Source organism: Thrips palmi, unplaced genomic scaffold (assembly GCF_012932325.1).
Source record: "Thrips palmi isolate BJ-2018 unplaced genomic scaffold, TpBJ-2018v1 HiC_scaffold_16, whole genome shotgun sequence".
Taxonomy (NCBI): domain Eukaryota; kingdom Metazoa; phylum Arthropoda; class Insecta; order Thysanoptera; family Thripidae; genus Thrips; species Thrips palmi.
In genome coordinates, this window is record NW_023144625.1 from 10447515 (window position 1) to 10467931 (window position 20417).

Here is a 20417-nt window from a genome sequence, read left to right on the forward strand (position 1 = left end):
GGCCAGCAAGGACGCACACGCGGCACACGCGCGAGACCTTGGCCTGCGAATGCTGACTGCCGACTCACAGTGGGCCAGAAGACCGGTGGAGGCGGCCAAAACTCTAGACGCGTTTTGAGCTCCAGAGTCGCTAAATGGGACTCGAACCGAACGTGCGACCCCACCAATGGATTCCTCGGACGAAGAGCAATCCATTGGTGGGGTCACACGTTCGGTTCGAGTCCCATTTAGCGACTCTGGAGCTCAAAACGCGTCTAGAGTTTTGGCCGCCTCCACCGGTCTTCTGGCCAACTGTGCGACTGTACGCGCTTTAATGATGCAGGAGAGTGCACGGCAGGCACGGCCCGTCGGCACGGCGTGGCGAGGCGGCAGAGGGGCCGGGAATAGAATGCCTTGCATACAGTTACAGTTGCATGGGGCGCCTCGAGGGCCAGGGGCAGCCAGGGGCGGCCAGGGGGCTCGGTGGGGGGACTCTGTAAGGCTAAGTCGGGGGTGCCGTCGTTGTCGAGTCGTCGGCCAGCAGACTGTTTCCAAGAATCGTTTTCGTCGCTCTGTCTCTCTCGCACCTGCACGGGACGCCCTATGAGTGCGAGAGAGACAGAGCGGCGAAAACGACTCTACGGGGCATTGATCCCGGCCCTGGCCATGGCCGCGCTCCGCGCCTCCTCGGTCCCCAGCCTGCTGACCAAGCCTTGCTCCCCACCGTATAGGCCCAGCCGGGCGGTTGGAGGCTCTGTCTCTCTCTCTCGCCCTTATGGAGAGCCCCATGATTGCGACAGAGACAGCGACGGAACAACTTTTCTGACTCGCTCGGCAGCTGCCTTGCTGGCCCTTCCACTGCGAAGCGCTGTGTCCGGCCGTCCGGGGTGCGGCCGGGCCGAGCCGAGCTCGGCTGGACCCGGCTGAGCCGAGACAGCCGCGGACGGGCCGAGCCGGGCCGAGCCGGGCCCTGGCCGGGCCTGGGTCCGGAAATGAGCCACGCCCTGGCCTGCCGTCCTGCGCCTGCCCGCCCCCGGGCCGCCGCCTCCGCAGCGCCCCGCCCCGCCCCGCACCACCCCCCGCTGAGGACCGGCATCGGGCGCGCGAAAATAGATCGGCGAGAGGACCGCAAGCTGCAGGCTGCCGCGGGGCCGCAGGGAAGGGAGCCGAAAAAGAAGCGAAATGATGAATGACAAAAGGGGATCCTGGATCCCGCGTCCACGTCGCCCGGCCCGGCCAAGCTGGGATGATTGAATTCCGAAATGGGCAATCATGGAGCGCGAGCGACGGCACGGCCATACTCGACTACTACTCCGCCGTCGTTGGCTTTGTCGGATGCGCAAGAGTCATGCAGGATGAGTTATTTAGCAACCCGATGTTGGCAGCATGGAAGGCGAGTTTCCTGACGATTCGGAAAACGCGGGAAAACGCAATGAAGAGCACTCACCGTCCGGCAATGCCCCCCGGTTGGATGTCCTGAATGAAAATGCCCAGCTCTCCTCGGTCCTCGCTTCGCAGCCCAACAACGCTGAAGCCAAGGCTGGTGCTCTCCGGTTTGAACAGCTAAAAATTAAATTCAAATTTAATTTAATTTCAGGTGATTGAATTTCAGGTGCATTACCCAAAGAAAGTATGGAGGAACCATGGAAGCATAGTGTGTACCTGAATAAAGAGAATTTGCCTGCCATGGGAAGATTGCTCAATAGCCTTCTGGAATTCTAGAGCATAGGTTGACGTAGTGATTGGAGGCTGGGTCACATCTGGGCTGTGGGCCATGTGCAACTGCAGGGTCAAATAAGAGAAAAGAGCTATTAGACGCAAGGAAAGGTATTCATCAAACACCAAATTCAAATATGTGCAAACCTGTGGAGGTGAATTGGTGTCGCCTGAGCTGCTGTGCGAGAGTTGGGGAACTCTCTGGTCATCCAGCTCTTGCGATCCATGATGCAGGTAGTAGAGATCGGGCTCTCTTGGAACGGTGAGAACAAGGTCTCCAGTTGGAGCAATATCAAAATCAACAGGAAGTATAGAGGGGTGCTCTTGGAGTTGTTGATTTAATTCAGTTAAAGAATCCTGGTTTTAAAAAAAATATTACAGACATTGTGGTCAAAACATATCAAATCAGATTGTTTCAAGTTCATTCAAAGTGAGTAAAACTTGCCTGAATAGTGACAATACTGCGGAATATTGGGTTTTCCAAAACAGATATGAGAAGGTTTAGATCATCTGCTGTCTGAGTTTGGAGCTTAACATCATCGCTGGAGTCGATAGTATGTTGGATATGCTCCAATAACTGCAGTGCAGTTGATATGTCTGCAAGAGAGAGAAAATTAATGATTTCAATCTTTTAACAATACTTTAGTAATAATGTTACTCAGTGGAAATTTTAAATACCTGAATTTAGAGGCATTCTAAGAAAGATATTGTGTTGGTATGTTCAGAAAGTGTCATGGACCACTTTTATCTGTAATAATAGAACATTATCTTACACAATAGGAAATGTAAATTGCAGAGCAATCATATGCATACATATATTTAAATTAAAGCGGGCTAAAACTATACTCTTAATAAACATTCATTGTACAGAGTTTGGTTCAAGAGCCAAAAGTGCATTACAGATTGAAAAGAGGTTATGAAAATATCAGCAATTTTGACATTACCCACAAGCTTTTGATCAGAAATGTAACGACAGTTGTGCCATTCTTATCTTCAAAAGGTACACCACTTCCGAACATGCAGACATTTCAGTTATAAAATCGAATAAAATCCCAGTTTTCTGAGAATTTGCCAACACTATCTCACTCCATAGTGAGCCTGCACAAGAACACACTGATAACACGACCAAACAAAGCAAACATTCTAGGATTTTAGAGGCTTAACTTACTTCTTACTATTCTGATTCACAGCAAAAACGTTTCCGACGGTTGCAAATAAGTTATCCAGCATCACAAACCAAACATAAACTTAGCAGAAAACTCTCCAGTCTCCTCCAGCTCTGTAGTTCCGCATGATGCCGCTCCAGGCAGCGCGAGGGCGCTGTCGACACTCATGGGCGTAGTCGGTAGTCGATCACTGGCTTTCGTTTCCTGGACTTTCCACGCCTTGATTCTCGTTTCAGGGCATTGTCCACTTGTTCGTGTACGGGAAGGTCCTCTTCCGAACATTCAAGAAGGAAGTTTTTCATTTATTTTGGTCATTTTATCACACGGGGAGGAGCGACCTCGAACGCCCCCCTCCCCCTCTCCCTTTCAATTATTATTATTTCTAGACAGTGAAGTAAAAGATGAGAAATAATTCTAACAAAAAGTATAGCGCATGTAGAGGCACCTCTATTGTTCTTGATTGTTTTACATCCCATGACTCTTTTCCATCAAGGTATCAAAAAAAAATAATCAAATCAGTCAATCCTCTAGCAACAAAATCCTTTCGACAAAAAAAGAACTGGAATTCTCTATTATGGCCTGAGCGCGAAACTTTTCATACAACACTGGAACACTTTGGGTGTAAAAAAAAATAGTGACAGGCTTCTGCTAGATCCACCTAGACAGACTAGACACAGAAGTGTCGACGGACGAGTCACAATATTTGCTCCGGGTTCCAGTGATAAATTTAAAGTTCGAAATGGCTGGGTTGTTCGGTTCACACGGCAAGCAGTTCTCCATTGACGACGCGTTCGAGGAGGACAATGAAGAAATGATTCGCGTGTATGGCGCGACAACCGAAAGGTCGCCTTTGAAACCGAAGAACCGGAATTTTGTGTCTGACGACGTGCTGGTGCGGATAGAAGAGCCAGAAAGAACGCCCATTACCATTCCTCCCAGACTCAAATTTGGAGACGATGTAAGCAATCTGCGGTTTAGGCACGTCCATCAACAGGATCAACGAAAATTTTCTGAAACTTTATGTGACCCTTAACCTATTAATCACTGAAGACTAGGCCTGTTTTTAAATGATTTAATGTTGCAACAATAGTCGTTTTCATCCTTTATTGTCATCATCTTACTTTGGACCTTTAAATATTAGGAATTTTTAAGGGATCCGTAAAATTGTTTTGGGTTTCAACACGCCATCACATTTTTGCTTTTATTTGCTTACAGACAACCTCTAGGGACAGCGATTCACTTCTCCAAGATGGAGGAAGTTGCTATTCCACCAAGTTCGACACTTCTCAGTCCTGCTGGCACCACCCTAAAGTCCGCGAAAATTGGAAAATGGTTCTTGCTGCCACCATGTTGCTTATTATTGGGATTGGTACGTTCCTGAGGTTTTAAAGACCGAAAGGCTGTTTCCTCTACACTTCATTTCAACTTAATCCATGTTCCTTGAAACTTGTTGTACTAAATGTCTCGTTTCTGTTTGAACTTTAAGGTCTTCTAACAACAGCCATGGTGGTAACATTTTCACCCGACACTGGGCTCCAAGGATTTGTGTTTTTCGTCGCTGGCTTCATCTGCTTCATTCCAGGCGCATATCATGTGGTCTACATTTATTTAGCTGTAAAAGGAAAGCGTGGTTTTGACTTCTATCACCTTCCACTTTTTAACTGAGCTCAATCAGCTACCAATTTGGAGAAGAAACGTAATAGAAGTTACCAAAATGATAGTGTAAGCAACATTTATTTAGTGGATGGTGCTTATTGCAGTATCTAGAAAGTTCTAGTGTCAAAGCACATCTAGGACTCTAGATTCAGGATGTACCAAGTAAGATAAATGTCAAAAGCAGCTTCTTAAATAGCTCAGGAAGGTGTCCCAGGGACCATTTACAAATAACTAGCATCTCATCTACTACGTAAGGCTGGAATCTAAGGATGTCTCTCCTAGCTCATCTTAATTATTATTTATTGTTGTGCCCGTTTGTATGATCTGTCATTTAAGAGGCAATAGTATCTTTCATCCACTGTATGCAAAACCTCCTAGAGAATGTAACAATGAAAAATGTAGATCACTTTGTTTCCATTGGTACTATTTATATTTCACCTTGTCTTATGTAAAGAAAAGGTTTTATTTTCAGAGTTTTGCTTATCTTGTAACTTCTTTATTCTTCTTCAAACCTATCTTTGCTCCTAAATGTATAGTTTGCCATCATTCAACCACTTATATTTATTCATTTTCAATTTCTTTTTTTGTTCTGTTAAATGTATATGTAGATCCTTTTATGCATTGCTGGCTGTGATTTCACTGTGCAAAGATGTACAAATTCTTCACCTAAGGCTTATAGTGATCACAATTTTCTTTTTTCACTTTTTTTTTTTATATAAATTGCTATATATAGAAATTTGTTAAAGAAAATTGCCTGATCTTTCTCCCTTATGAAATTGGTGGTAAATCAGCTTCTTTGCCTTCAATGAATTTACATTTACCCTATGAGGCAAAGAATTCAGAGGATGAAATGATGATGTTGATCATGAACTGTAAAAGAACTGTGCTAGTTTTAAAATTTTGGAGTGGTGTGATGAGTCAGTCTGATCCATGAATTAATGATGATAACATAACAATAAGGGCATTGATCTTTGCCCAAATCATTTATTAGAGTATACACTAGTGGCTTTGTGTTTGTTGTTTGCTGATTATGTTGATCGTCACCTTAACTATACATAGAAATTGATGTGACAATGGACTGTGTAAATTTAGAAAGCTCTTCTAACACATAAATAATTTATTACAAGATTTTTTTTTAACATTTTGTTGCGTGTCCTTTCTCAGCCCATCAAATCATCTAGTTTTATTTTTTGTCAAGCAAGATGCAGAGCAAACCAGAGTGTCTTTTATGTCAATGGTCTAGCTTATGCTTTGTTTGCATTTTATTTGAAGTTTTACTTCCACTTTTTTTTTTTGTGATATAACACATCCTTTATCCAATTACTATTTTCTTTTGTCTCGCATTAAAGCCATCACTTGTGATTATTTTATAATTTTCTTAAGACTGATAGCAGACTTAATGTAGTTGTTGAATAGGTTTTGAATTTTATTTAGTGTAAGATATAATGTATGTGCTTGATTGAAGAATGTAAAGCGTTGGAATGAGCTTTGCTTTACTGAAGGCAGCAACTTTTAATTTTTGGAATAGTGATACAAACCTCTTTCTTTTTCATGGGTACGCAATACGCATACTCTTAAAAAAGAATGGTGTTTGTTTGAAAATTTCCAGTGTGGTTGAACGGGGAAAATGCTCCTCAGTTTCTGATTGCATTGCTATATATCACTCAATGCATCATGCATCTCTGTTTTAAGAGTTGAAATATTAGACCTGAATAAGTGTACTAACTGATTTGTATTTCAGATTGATATAAATGTGTACTGTATATTGTGAATCATCTAGTAACTGTTATCGTTTGTCAAAGTGTTGAAATTTGGAACACAATCAGCACCACCCTTCTGTCTAAAATTTTCTATAGTTAACCAATGGTGCACAAATCGGGATCAATTAAGTCAAAAATGTAAGCACGTGTACCATTGTCTTTTGTTGACTAAATTTGAATCTCTATCTTTCAGACAGGAAAAAGGCAGGATCTCAGCATCAGATGATGATCCTGATAATAACTCTGTTGTGCTGCTAAGTGTCAGTTCTGCTAACTGTTTCAAAAGTGTCCTTCATTCCTCTTTTCTTCAAATAATACAGTACCTTTGACTAGACTAGCCATGTGATGTGAAATGTGCATTTTAAACAAAATGTCTTGCTTGTTCAAACTTTGCACTTCTACTGGTAGAGCAAAGATCACAATAATCTTTTGTAGTATAAAATGGCAAGAAAGAATGGTGTGTTACATTTCATGTTTAAATTAAATTGTTGTGCACAACATATTGGTACTAAGGACGTTCTAAGAGCCTAGAACTACATGGTAGGACTGAGCTTGTAAAATTTAACTGCAGAAAATTACCACCAACTTGAAAATCGAGGGGTCCTATTCAAAAGATCTTATCTGGGCGTTCCCCCCAAGACAATCTTATCTTAAACGCAGGTGAATTTCACATAGTTTGATCATTTGGTACAGCTACATATCAATAAAATTTGTGAGTGCGTTATAGTAAATCTAAAGATGGAAGATCAAAGAAACCAAAAGTGACCGTCGTATTTATTCTGATTGATCAAAATGAGTGAAATTTGACGGCGTTTAAGATAAGATTGTCTTCGGGGGAACGCCCAGATAAAATCTTTTGAATAGGACCCCTCGAAATATTGTTGCCTTATCTATGGAAATACTAGCGACCTGTATAAACCCAAAGAGGCAGACAAACCCCTAGTTTTCAATTACTGTATTCTATTGCTCTCTGCTCTTTTCAAATATCTTTGCGAATTTTTACCTTTTATACAATTTTTATGAGTCATGTGACCATTACTAGAGTTTCTCAGAACATCTCTATTTTTTTATAGAATTGCACTGTACATACTACGTATATACCGTGTACTGTGTGCACTTGCCCCTTTTTTGTAAAGCCCAACAAAAATTCATCAAAGAAATTACCTTAGATGCTTTTAAGCTTCATTACTAACTTTAAGACATGGACAGCATTGTCTCCTGATACTGTTAAGCGGACGTACTGCTGATGTTGATATTAGATTCTTCTCAATAAAGAGGCTCCAATTTGCATGATGCTTGTTTGAGCCATCCCAGAAGCACCGCTGGACACTCACACCGTACATTTTATTCAATAACAGAGTCAAAACTGCGGGAATGGTTGGCTGCGCTGCGGGCAGTAGTATTATCAGTGGTGAGGGAACTGGCCTGGCGATACCCCACGCCCCTTTCTAATGCCTGCGTTGCGAAGCCTGCCCTGCCAAGCATCTCGTGCAGCATCTCTTACTTCTATCTCACTTCCACTCGCACGAGGGGCGCCTGACTGGAGAGGCTTGTCAGGGGTGTCAGGCTGTCCTGGCCGTCTGATTCCGAGCACTGCTTTCGTCGCTCTGTCTCTCTCGCACTCATGGGGCGGTCGGTAGGGGTGCGAGAGAGACAGAGTGACGAAGCAGTGTCCGGAATCAGGCTGTCCTGGGGTTGTGGCGTGGCTGAGGGGCAGGCTGAGCATAGGCTAAGCCGTGTGCATTCCCCGGCGAGGCGCAGGTAGGCAACCCGCTGCACTGGGTTTGGGGTTCGGGCTCGTGGCTCGGGGGGCCCTAGGGGACCCCAATGACCCCTGGCCGGCTTCCACCGCCACCCCACCACTGCACAGTGGCGCGACGGGCTGGTCGGGCTCCGGGCGCAGCGAGCGGCAGAGCCGGCAGAGCGCTGTGGGGTGGGGTAGGGTGGGGCGCGGCGGGGAGGCCCGATCCGGCCTATTCTAGTTTGTTCCGGTGTCCCTGGTGGGGAGGGAGAGCAGCCGTGGCGACGACTGGGACTAGACGGCGTTGGTGGAGTCGGGCCGGCGACCGGCGGAGACTGACGCGCCGGTGCAGCACAAGCATGGCCCGAGCGCGAGCGCGTCCCCTCCGCATGGAAAGGGGACACGCGGCTGCGGCCCTGCGGCACGCACGGAGACGAAGCGGCGGAGCGCGGAGCGGGGCCAGAAAATGACGGCCAGAGTTACGACACTGTTACCGCCTGAGTGATTCCAATCTGGACGACGACGGTGGCCTCGCTGAGCCTCGCCTGCCGGGGCTGCCTGCCGGGGCTGGGGCTGCAGCGCTTTCGTCCTCGGTCGCACCCCGTCTCGCTGGCGCTTGCGGTGCGCACAGTGGGCCAGAAGCCGGTGGAGGCGGCCAAAACTCTAGACGCGTTTTGAGCTCCAGAGTCACTAAATGGGACTCGAATCGAACGTGTGACCCCACCAATGTATTCCTCGTTCGGAGAGCAATCCATTGGTGGGGTCACACGTTCGGTTCGAGTCCCATTTAGCGACTCTGGAGCTCAAAACGCGTCTAGAGTTTTGGCCGCCTCCACTGGCTTCTGGCCCACTGTGGTGCGCCCCGCTCCGCGAGGCCGAAGGCGCCGAAGGGGCCGAAGGGGCGGGAGAGAGACGGCGCGACGATGCGCTGTTCGCAACCAGCCCACTGCCTTGGTGCCTTGGTCTGGGGCTGCTTGATAATTCCCGTCAGCCCAGCCCTGCAGACTGATTCCGAGAGTCGTTTTCGTCGCTCTGCCTCTGTCGCACTCACGGGGCGTCCCGTGTGGGTGCGAGAGAGGCACAGCGACGAAAACGACTCTCGGAATCAGTCTGCAGCCCGGCCGGCCCGGGGGCGCGTGGCCGTGGCCTTGCGCGCCAGAGCGCCGCCTTCGCTTGCGGCTGCTTGCTGTTTGCGGCCGGCACCCTTTTTCCCGCGGCGGCCCCGCCCCACCGGCGAAGGCCGTCGCCGCCGACGTGAACGCGCCGTCTGAGTCGTTTTCGTCGCTCTGTCTCTCTCGCACTCACAGGGCGCCCCACCTAGGTGCGAGAGAGACAGAGCGACGAAGACGACTCTCGGAATCAGTCTGCTGGGCTGGCGACCGCGGATCATCCCAATAAAGAGCGCGCGCGCCTTGCACGAGCTCAGAAGCGCGGCGCCTTATCTAAATTAGCGTCGCTGTGACGCGGCCGCGTCGCCCAGCGTCGTCTCGAAAACCCGTAGGTGAGCCTCACAAGCCTGGCAAGGAGGCCCCACCCGGGGCCCGCCCTTCCGAGCCGAGCCGAGCGCAGCCGAGCCGAGCCGAGCCGCACGCACCGGACCGAGCCGGGCGGCCGTAAATCCGCAAAGAGGACACGATGGAAGGACGAAGTCGACGAAGCCGCTCTCAGCTGAAGGCGAAGGCAAGGCGCCACACGCCAGCACGGCAGCAGCACGACACCCAACCAAACGAGCATTGATCGACGGGGTGGCATGGCTGGCATGCCCGCAGGACATCGTCATCGTCATCGCCAAGGAGCCGGCCAGACGGACTCGACGACCCAGTGCACCGCCACCCCCTGTCGCGTTTCGGGGGCGGAACGTACAAATCCACGCCGGGCGAGGCGCATCACAGTGGGCCAGAAGACCGGCGGAGGCGGCCAAAACCCCGGACGCGTTTTGAGTTCTACAGTCGCTAAATAGGACTCAAACCGAACGTTTGACCCCACCAATGGATTGCTCTCCGAACGAGGAATCCATTGGTGGGGTCACACGTTCGGTTCCAGTCCCATTTAGCGACTCTGGAGCTCAAAACGCGTCCGGGGTTTTGGCCGCCTCCACCGGTCTGCCCGCGAGGGGAAGGCGACGCATTTCGACCTCGGCGTCGATTTGCGCTGCCTTGTTTTCGGTACTTTCTGCACGACACTGATCGCCATTTAATGGCGGCGCCGCAGACTGAAGCCGAGCCGCGCTTTCGCTGCTGGGGATGCGGATGCCCCGTGAGTGCGAGAGAGACAGTGACGAACGGATCACCGTGCTCGCTGAAGACTAGCGCCCCGTCGTCGCTCGGCCAGTCGGCGTGGCGATGGCGCCTCGCTGGCAACCGTCTGGTGACCCGCTGGGCCTGCACGTTGAGCGCGTTGCCTACCCGTGCTGTCCGGCTCGTTCAGCTCGCCGGTACGGGAACGAGAAGGTCTGCTTTGCCTGCCTTTGCCTGGCTTTGCCATGCTCGGCATCATTGGCCCTGCCGCTCGACTGCTGCGCTGGGGCTGGCTGGCGGGGGCTGCAGACGAGCACTGCTTTTGTCGCTCTCTCTCTCTCTCTCTCTCTCTCTCTCTCTCTCTCTCTCTCTCTCTCTCTCTCTCCTCTCTCTCTCTCTCTCTCGCTCCAACACGGGGCGCCCCATGAGTGCGAGAGAGGCAGAGCGACGAGAGCGCTGGGCTGGCCGCTGGACGCGCTGGACGCGCTGGACTAGCGTCGACGGGCTGTAGCCCGATCCGCCCGGATGGATCCGGCCGAGAGATGATGCGAGATGGCCGCTCGCGCGGCCGCCACTCCGCCACGCCGGCGTGCCGGCTCGGCGAGCTGCTCGGCTCAGCCGCTCTGATTTGAGGCGGTGCGGGGCGGAGCGGCGCGGTTCGAGCCGGAGGGTTAGACGGCCGGGGACAGCGCGGGGGGCAGGCAGGAGGCACTTGAACGTCTTGAGGTCAGCCTGCTCGTCAACGGCGCGCTAAGCTGCGCGTTCGTGTGTGTGTGGGTGAGTTGTCCCAACAGTGCTTTTGTCGCTGTCTCTCTCGCTCGCCGGCGGACCGCCCCATGAGTGCGAGAGAGAGAGAGACAGCGACGTCTAGCAGTGTCGGGGTTGAGCCTAAAGGCACGCCGACGACGCCGGCATGCCGCCGGCCGGGCGGAGGCAGCGCATTAGACGTTGCGTGTGCGAGTTTGTTGGGGCCACTCGCAGATGTTGGGATTGGGCCACGCGAGAGTGAGACAGAGAGAGAGAGATAGGGCAGCTCTCCGCCGCCGCCCCCGCGCCGCCGGCGTGCCATGGCCGTCCTGATGCCGGCCTCCTGGTTCGCGGCCTGAACGACCTGAGCCTGAGCGAGCCATGTGCTGCTGTGCCGCACGTGCGCGCCGTACTCGTAAAACGCTCCGTAAAACGGTTCGTCTTCGCGCAGTCCATCCGGCGCCGCGGGCTGTTCGCACACCCACGCGGAGCTACGCGGAGCTACGCGGGGCAGGGCAGCTCGGAGGTAGCCGGCGAGGAAGACACAGGGTTACACCGGGGGAGGAACCGCGAACCGCGCTCGCAGTAGTAGCTCCAGAACCAGTTGTTCAACAATGTGAGACCAGCGCTGGATGGTACAGGAGGTGGTGGCAGACACGGCTAAAACGGTTTCTTGTTTTCCCAGGTAGCCCATGGTAAAGACATGTGATTTCCAGGGAGTTCCTGGGGAAACAGAGGCCAGTGTGAGAGAAGTGCAGTGCAGGGTGGTACAGTGGGCCAGAAGACCGGTGGAGGCGGTCAAAATCCTGGACGCGTTTTGAGCTCCAGTCGCTAAATGGGATTCGCGCCGAACGTGTGACCCCGCCAATGTTTTGCTCCCCACCAATCCATTGGTGGGGTCACACGTTCGGTTCGAGTCCCTTTTAGCGGGTCCGCAGAATGCGTCCAGAGTTTTTGCCAGCGGCGCCGGTCCTCTGGCCCACTGTGCGCCAGCGCCGCCAGCGCGAGGAAAATGCAGCGCGGGGTGGGCCCCGGGACTTTGCACCCGCGCCCACGTCGCCGACGTCGCCGCCTCGGTTTGCACAGAACGCCGGGGGCCGGGGACGTGATTTAGGGTCGAACGCTCCTCGTCACGCCTTGTCCCGTCACGCCGTGTCACGCCGCGTGTCACGGCCTATATTTGGCGCATCACGGAGGCGAAGATTAGCAACTCAAACAGTGGCGGGGCGGCACATGTGCACTGCTAGGGCGCGGCGGAGCGGCGGAGCAGCGAAGCGGGTCCTCCAAACCTTAGCGCGCCCGGCGAGCGGGACCGAGAGCGGGGCGGGGCCACATCGGGCCACACAGATGCGGATAAGCAAGCCCGTGGCTTGACTTAGTCGGCGTTGCCTACTCGCACGCCTGCCAAGTGAGGATAGGCAAACCCGCAGCACTCCGGCGTCTTGACAGGCTCGCCGTTGCCTACCCGTACGCCTGCCAGGCGCGGATAGGCAAACCCGCAGCACTCCGGCGTCTTGACACAGTCGCTGTTGCCTACCCAGGCCGCCGCAGGCGCGCACGGAGGTTTGGATATGACCTCACCACCGGCCAGCAGGCGCGCACGAAACGAAAAATAAAAGCTGCGGGGGTGCGTGGGGTGGGCAGGGGAGCGGCTGCGAAGGCCACCGCTTGCCGGCCGTGCTCGCCGTGCTCGCCATATGCCGGCGTAAATCAGGCAACACGCACCACCGCGTAATGAAGTTGCCGCACAGCAGCTGCGTGCTGCGCGGCGCTGCGTCACGTCAGTCACGTCACTGCGGAGCACAGCAGACTGATTCCGAGAGTCGTTTTCGACGCTCTGTCTCTCTCGCACTCGTGGGGCGACCCATACAGGTGCGAGAGAGACAGAGCGACGGAAACGACTCTCGGAATCAGTCTGCCCAAAGACGGCCACGTGGTGCACGCCAGTGCACGCGCGGCGCCGGGGCGTTTGGGGAAAGGGGTAGCGTGGCAGTGCGAGCATCAGCGCAGGTACCTGACTGACTGGCGGCCTCGCACCGCCGGGCAGCACGACGCCGTGGCAGAGGCCGTGGTGGAGGCCGGCGCCAAGGCCAGAGATAGTGTTGCCAGAGCGCGGCCGGACCGGGCCGGGGGGTAGTTTGGGGAGGCGGTTGATTATATGGGAGTGACCTGGCCTCGTCCTTCCTCTTGGGTGACGGGGGGAAAGGGGGCGGGGTGCGTGCTGGCCGCATCGGCCTTGAGATAGCCATGGAGGGGGGCGGCCGGGCGGCAGACTGATTCCGAGAGTCGTTTTCATCGCTCTGTCTCTCTCGTTCTCACGGGGCGCACCGTAGAGATGCGAGAGAGACAGAGCGATGAAAACGACTCTCGGAATCAGTCTACAGGGCGGCTTTCTGGCGCCCCGCGTGCAATGCCATTATGTGGCGGGGCTATTCCTGCGCATGGGGCGGGGCGCGGCGGGGTGGGCGTGCTGCTAGGTCCCGCGGCTGGACTGGACAGAGGGGCAACGCGGCTACCGAAACCGCCCCGCTCCGGTACGGCCACGCCGCTACGGCTATGGCACGGGCAGCACGGCGTCGGGCCAGCGGCACCGGCGGCACCGGCGTACGACGCCGACCAGAGCGAGCCGGAGCCGGAGGCCGTTGCTCGGCCGGGCGGGGCGGAGGCCGTCGTCGTCTGGCGCCCCATGCCGTCCGGCAGCCAGGCTCGGACTGGCCAGGGCAGACGGGCAGAAAAATCTGCCGGGGCCTTCGGGTTTGGGACCAGTAACGTCACAAAGTTGGTCAAAGAGTGATTGAATATCTCCGAAAGTAGCCGTTTTCGCTGATTTTGGGCGGCCACTGCGTCCGATCTAGTTGCGGCCAACGCCCTAGTATTCTTAGACCCTTCTCTTCGAGGGGGTAAACACTCGCGTAATACCCTGTACACAAAAACCATGTATTACGAGTAATACACGTAATTGTAATACCATTTTGGGGCTAAATTTGCCAAATGTTGGCATTTTTGTGCCGTAATACGCGTGTAATGTCCCCGTAATACAGCGTAATACCGCGTAATACCGAGTACTCTGTACACGATTTCGTGGAGTGTTTACCCCCTCGCTTCTCTTTCATGCCCTGTATCGGGAAGACGTTGACCACAACGATTTTGGCTTTGACCGCAGCAATTTTCCGACCAAGTTGGTCAAAAAGTGGTCGAATTTCGGAAATTTGCCGATTTTGCTGACTTTGGGCGGCCGCTGTGTCCAATCTAGTCGCCGTAACAGGCCTCCCTCGACGTCCTAGTATTCTTCAGACCCTACTCTTTCATTTCCTGTATCGGGAAGACGTTGACCACAACGATTTTGGCTTTGACCGCAGCGATTTTCCGACCAAGTTGGTCAAAAAGTGGACGAATTTCGGAAATTTGCGGATTTTGCTGACTTTGGGCGGCCACTGTGTCCAATCTAGTCGCCGTAAAAGGCCTCCCTCGACGCCCTAGTATTCTTCAGACCCTACTCTTTCATGCCCTGTATCGGGAAGACGTTGACCACAACGATTTTGGCTTTGACCGCAACGATTTTCCGACCAAGTTGGTCAAAAGTGGTCGAATTTCGGAAATTTGCCGATTTTGCTGACTTTGGGCGGCCACTGTGTCCAATCTAGTCGCCGTAAAAGGCTTCCCTCGACGCCCTACTATTCTTCAGACCCTTCTCTTCATGCCCTGTATCGGGAAGGCTATTGACCGCATTTAGTTTGGGAGCGGTAGCCTCACAAAGTTGGTCATGAAGGCTAAAAACATAATGATGATCGGGGGCCTTTTGCGGTCTTATCCGCTGGGGCCTTTTGGGGGCCAGTCCGAGCCTGCCGGCAGCCATCCACGGCGGCCGAGGGTTGCACGTCCACTGCAAGGCCGGACGATCGAACGCTGCGGTCGCGCGCTAAAAATGAAAAGGTGGCGGCGAGAGTCGAACCCGCGCCCAGAGCGAAGAGGGCGAAAACGGCGAAGAACCTGACCCTAATCTAACCAAACCTAACCTAACCAAACCAAGCACGGCCGCCAGCACCTCAGGAACCAGGGCTCCCGCCCCGCCTTACCGTGCCGTGCCATGGCCCTGCCGCGTGGCAGAGTGACCTTTCCCCGCAGGTGCAGTGGCCACGGCGAGGGCCAGGGCGGCGCTGGTGCGAGGCCCACTGACCTTTGGCGCATTTGGCACTCCATGACGTCGGGGACCTGCAGGGACCTGCGGCGGCGAGCGCTTCAGCCCTCCACAAAAAGGGCTCCACGGCGCACCAAATGACGCTGCGGCCTAAGTACACGCCTCCAGGTTCGCAGGCGCGGAATGCAACAAACCAAAGCCTGCTCATGTACCTCTACAGCCTCTGTTCACCACCGACAGTGCATTTGCGGACAGTTGCAGAAAGTCGCTGATCGGGGGGGGGGGGGGGGGGAACGAACCCTGGATGGTCGCCTGAAAGGTGCCACACTTTGCCCCTGTGAGTATGCAAACAGTGCAGCTTGGGCGTTTCCTCGGGCCGGCCGTGGCTCCGCCACTGCAGCGGACCAAACCTCCTGGACAACAGTGGAGCGAATTTGCGCGGTCCCGCTCCTTCGGGTACTTTCAGGCGGTCTCACTGAGTGGCACGCTGACCGTCTGACTGGAACGGCTCGCATGACGGCCAACAGGGCACGGCCTGGACAGCCACCTGATTCCGAGGGATCGTTTCGTCGCTCTGTCTCTCTCGCACTCATGGGGCGACCCGCCGGGGTGCGAGAGAGACAGTGCTCGGAATTTGCCTGCTGGGTGCGGTGTCCTTGAATGACGTGCACCAGATCCAGCAGGTCGATTCCGAAGAGTGCTTCGTCGCTCTGTCGCCCTCGCACTCCGAGAGAGAGAGAGAGAGAGAGAGAGAGAGAGAGAGAGAGAGAGAGAGAGAGAGAGAGAGAGAGAGAGACGGCAGGGCGACTGCTGTGTGACCGGGCGCGTGACGTGGCGTGACGCGGCGTGACGCACTGTGTATGTGCGAGTCACCGAGTCACCGAGGACGTCGCGCGGACGTCATAGCTCTGGCGTGACACGCTAGGCCAGCGGTTCTCAACCTTTCTCGGCTCGCGACCCCAAATTTGTAGCCAAAAATTTCCGCGACCCCCAGGAAAAGTTTCGCGACCCCACGGGACCCCTCCTTTAGCATGCCACTGCGTCTGATCCGAGGCGGGCATTTTGCTCCCTCAACGGGCAATTGGTCTTTGGACCTTCCTTTAGCATGCCTCTGTTACGGAGTGCGATTATCAGTCTTAGTTTGGGAGCAGTATTGTCTCAAAGTTGGCCAAAACGCTCAGAAATGTCTTAAAAAATCATGTTTTGGGTCGATTTTAAGCAGCCACTGCGTCTGATCCGAGGCGGGCATTTTGCTCCCTCAACGGGCAATTGGTCTTTGGACCTTCCTTTAGCATGCCTCTGTTACGGAGTGCGATTATCAGTCTTAGTTTGGGAGCAGTATTGTCTCAAAGTTGGCCAAAACGCTCAGAAATGTCTTAAAAAATCATGTTTTGGGTCGATTTTAAGCAGCCACTGCGTCTGATCCGAGGCGGGCATTTTGCTCCCTCAACGGGCAATTGTTCTTTGGACCTTCCTTTAGCATGCCTCTGTTACGGAATGCGATTATCAGTCTTAGTTTGGGAGCAGTATTGTCTCAAAGTTGACCAAAACAGGCACAACGATTTTTCAAAGACATTTCTGAGCGTTTCGGCCAACTTTGAGCCAATACTGCTCCCAAACTAAGACTGATAATCACACTCCGTAACAAAGGCATGCTAAAAGAAGGTCCAAAGACCAATTGCCCGTTGCAGGAGGACGAAATACCGCCTCGGGTCAGACGCAGTGGCTGCTTAAAATCGGCCCAAAACACGATTTTTCAAAGACATTTCTGACCGTTTTGGTAAACTTTGAGACAATACTGCTCCCAAACTAAGACTGATAATCACACTCCGTAACAAAGGCATGCTAAAGGAAGGTTCAAAGACCAATTGCCCGTTGAGGGAGCAAAATGCCCGCCTCGGATCAGACGCAGTGGCTGCTTAAAATCGGCCCAAAACACGACCCCAGCTACCTCGCCGCGACCCCTTAAAATTTTTTCGCGACCCCACTTGGGGTCGCGACCCTAAGGTTGAGAACCACTGCGCTAGGCACGCTGGGCGGCACGGCCAGGGCACGGCCGCGCGGGGCTTCAGGGCAGTAGTGCCAGTGTGGTGCCATCAGACTGATTCCGAGAGTCGTTGTCGTCGCTCCGTCTCCCTCGCACCCATGAGGCGTCCCCTGTAGCCGCGAGAGAGACAGAGCGACGAAAACGACTCTCGGTATCAGTCTGCTGTGCCGGTGCGGCGCCTGCCGGTAGGCAGATGCGTTTATACGTGCGTCCAGATGTCCCCGTGACAATGGTCACTGTGTGTATGTGTCTGTATGTGTCTGTCTGTCTGTCTGTCTGTCTGTCTGTCTGTCTGTCTGTCTGTCTGTCTGTCTGTCTGTCTGTCTGTCTGTCTGTCTGTCTGTCTGTCTGTCTGTCTGTCTGTCTGTCTGTCTGTCTGTCTGTGTCCGTCCGTCTGTCTGTCTGTCTGTCCGTCCGTCGGTCTGAGTGAGTGAATGATTGCGAACCGCCACGAGAGGCACCCATGCCATTACAGTGCAGCATTACTGCAACACTTTGTCGGTCTGTTGGCGCGCGGCGCGCTGCGTCGCTGCATCGGCCGGACAGGACGGCACCTCCATCCGTTTCCCCGGATCACGTTGACTCGGCATGGGAGCCCCACCACGTCCACCACGTGGAGGAGAAGAAGGAGGAGGAGGGGGCAAGCAGACGTCGTCGGTCCGGACCGGTCCGGACACAGCGGCCTGATCCCGAGCAGCGCTTTGTCGCTCTGTCTCGCTCGCTCTCGTGGGGCGTGCCGCGGGCGTGCGAGAGAGACAGAGCGACGGAGCCCAGTTCGGTGTCGGGCGCCGGCCGGCCGCAAACGCTCGGCGTGGCGTCCGCGAAGTCCGCGAACGCAGAGAGGAAGAGCAGAGCAAGTGGCATCGCGTCAACGGGAAGAAAAGTGCCGGCGGCCGCGGGGGTTGAACCGTTGAACCCGGGCCGCGTGGCGTTGTCGGAGGTCGAGCCGACGAGGCGGCGAGGCCAGCGGCTGCCCAGCAGACTGACTCCGAGAGTCGTTTTCGTCGCTCTGTCTCTCTCGCACTCGAGGGGCGACCCAGACAGGTGCGAGAGAGAGCGACGAGAACGACTCTCGGAGTCAGTCTGCTGCTACTGTACGGCGCGACGGCCCGCCGGGGCCCGGGGATGAGGGCTGCACTTACAGTGGCTGGACGGGACGGACGGCTCCACGGGATAAGGCAGCCAAAGAGCGACCACGGAGGAGAAGAGGTTGCCCGAACCGGTGAGAACTGGTTCCTTTGGTTCAATGCAGGACGATAGACAAGCAGCGCACCGAGCGGGGCGGGGCGGTGGTGGCAGCAGACGTTTCACAGGTGCAAAGCGCTGCGATCAAGTCGGCGCGCGCGGCGGGCGATGCTGGTGCCGCGATTCGCGGACTCACACAGACCACGCCGCTATACTTTGCCTGTGTCGTACCCCTACGCAACGCCCTTTGAGTGACAGAGAGATGCGCTGTTTGGAATTTAAAATGCTCTGCGGTTTGACTCCGGCCCAAAATCGTGCGGCCGCAATTCCGATAAACCGACCCACTTTTTATCTCGTTTTCCTCCCTGCTGCGTTCCGTTGTCGTTATTGTTGTTGTTGTCGTCGGCCTCCAGAGGCGTACGGACGGCGTACAGTGTACGCACGCGATGCAGCCGCGCTGCCAAAATAAACGCCCGGTGTGGGTTAACACGGTGGCGGTGCCGCGGTGCCGCTCAGTCGATGTATCGATTGGGAACAAAACGCTTCGCCAAGTGAGCGGGCGGGGCCGGGCGGGGCGGCACACTGGCGGCACACTGGCACACCGCGGTCGCGTTTCAGTTTCTCCCTCGGCCTTACAGTGTTGTCCGTCGCACAGTGGGTCAGAGGACCGGTGGCGGCAATCTAAATCTCGGACGCGTTTGAGCTCCAGAGTCGCTAAATGGGCGAGCGTGTGACCCCACCAATGGATAGCTCTCCGAACGGGGAATCCATTGGTGGGGTCACACGTTCAGTCCGAATCCTTTTCAGCGTCTGTGGAACTAAAAACCGAAAGTTTTGGCCTCTCCACCGGTTTTCTGATGACCAACTGTCGGTCCCCCGCGCGGGTGGGAGTCGCTAGAGGTGTCTCGAGGGCAATTATATTCTCTTCCTCGTCGTCGACCCGCCGGCCCGCCCATTCCACGCGAGGCTTTAAAATACAACACACACACGCACACACACGCGCGCACACACACACACACACACTCGGTTACGGACGGCCCCTCATCAAGGCGCTTCGCACACGCGAAACCGCAACCCTTATCTCCAGCAGGCCGCTGGCCGCCGCTGGCCGTCGGGTGGTGGCAGTGTGGTGGTACCCGGCAGGGGCGGCAGGAAGGGGTGGGCGATTTAATCACCGGCAGGGCGAGTCCGAAAACCGCTCTGTCCCTCTCGCACTCCAACGGGACGCCGGTGTGAGTGTGAGAGAGACGCTCTGCCGCTGTTCGAAATGACACCGCAGAGGAGGTCAAAGCAGGCACTGCTGCTGGGCAAACCCTTCCTCCCCTTACGTCAATCCGCGTGCATGCACTACAAACCTAACTGTCTACTAAGTACACACTTACAAATGCATGCTTGCAAGTACACACTTACAAGCGCATGCTTGACCCCGTATAACTCCATGCGTCAAGCATGCGTTGTAAGTGTGTACTTGCAAGCATGCGTTTGTAAGTGTGTACTGGCAAGCATGCGTTTGTAAGTGTGTACTTGCAAGCATGCATTTGTAAGTGTGTACTTAGTAGACACTTAGGTTTGTAGTGTGTGTGTGTGTGCGTGTATTTATTAGTGTACGCGAACAGAGACAACCTGTTCAAGTGCGAGAGAGAAACACACAGGTGCCGCGAGTAGCGACCTCACGCGCCGTGCGCATGCGCAGAGGTGGGGCCGGCGTCGCGTTTGTGCGCGTGTCTCTGTGAGTGTGTGTGTGTGTGCGTGTGTGTGTGCGTGTGCGCGTGTGTGTGTGTGTGTGTGTCGCGCGCGCTATCTGCCGGGTTGCCGGCACGCTACGGCCCTACGGTGGCGGTGGCAGCGGCGGCGGCGGCGGTAGCGACCGTGTCCTGTTGCAGACGACAGCGGCGGCGGCGGTGGCGGCCGATCCGAGCCGAGCCCGAGCGCGAGCCGAGCCGAGCCGAAGGCCCTCGCGCAGCGCCGAGCCGCGCCGGGCCGGGGTGTCGGCCGGGCTCGGAGCGCCGCCTCGCCTCGCCGCGAACGCCGCGAACGCGAACACA

General features: G+C 54.5%; 2 protein-coding genes across 2 annotated transcripts; one reads left to right on the forward strand and one right to left on the reverse strand.

Moving 5' to 3' along the window:
- Positions 1-1422: 1422 nt before the first annotated feature.
- Positions 1423-3153, reverse strand: LOC117643178 (patj homolog). Its single transcript, XM_034381906.1, has 6 exons — positions 2864-3153; positions 2374-2443; positions 2141-2292; positions 1843-2052; positions 1642-1761; positions 1423-1542 (listed from the first exon to the last, which is right to left on the reverse strand). The coding sequence occupies exons 2-6, from the start codon at positions 2387-2389 to the stop codon at positions 1423-1425; spliced, it is 618 nt and encodes a 205-aa protein (XP_034237797.1). The 5' UTR covers positions 2390-2443; positions 2864-3153.
- Positions 3154-3499: 346 nt separating this feature from the next.
- LOC117642596 (transmembrane protein 134) lies at positions 3500-6777 on the forward strand. Its single transcript, XM_034380901.1, has 3 exons — positions 3500-3819; positions 4077-4230; positions 4348-6777. The coding sequence occupies exons 1-3, from the start codon at positions 3601-3603 to the stop codon at positions 4524-4526; spliced, it is 552 nt and encodes a 183-aa protein (XP_034236792.1). The 5' UTR covers positions 3500-3600; the 3' UTR covers positions 4527-6777.
- The last annotated feature ends 13640 nt before the right edge of the window (positions 6778-20417 follow it).

Coding starts and splice junctions, on each gene's coding strand:
- LOC117643178 (XM_034381906.1), bottom strand. Junction 1,762..1,842: donor ACACCAATTCACCTCCACAG/GTTTGCACATAT, acceptor TTGACCCTGCAG/TTGCACATGGCCCACAGCCC. Junction 1,543..1,641: donor GGCAAATTCTCTTTATTCAG/GTACACACTATG, acceptor TTTAATTTTTAG/CTGTTCAAACCGGAGAGCAC.
- LOC117642596 (XM_034380901.1), top strand. CDS start 3,601: ATGGCTGGGTTGTTCGGTTCACACGGCAAGCAGTTCTCCATTGACGAC. Junction 3,820..4,076: donor GACTCAAATTTGGAGACGAT/GTAAGCAATCTG, acceptor ATTTGCTTACAG/ACAACCTCTAGGGACAGCGA. Junction 4,231..4,347: donor GTTGCTTATTATTGGGATTG/GTACGTTCCTGA, acceptor TTGAACTTTAAG/GTCTTCTAACAACAGCCATG.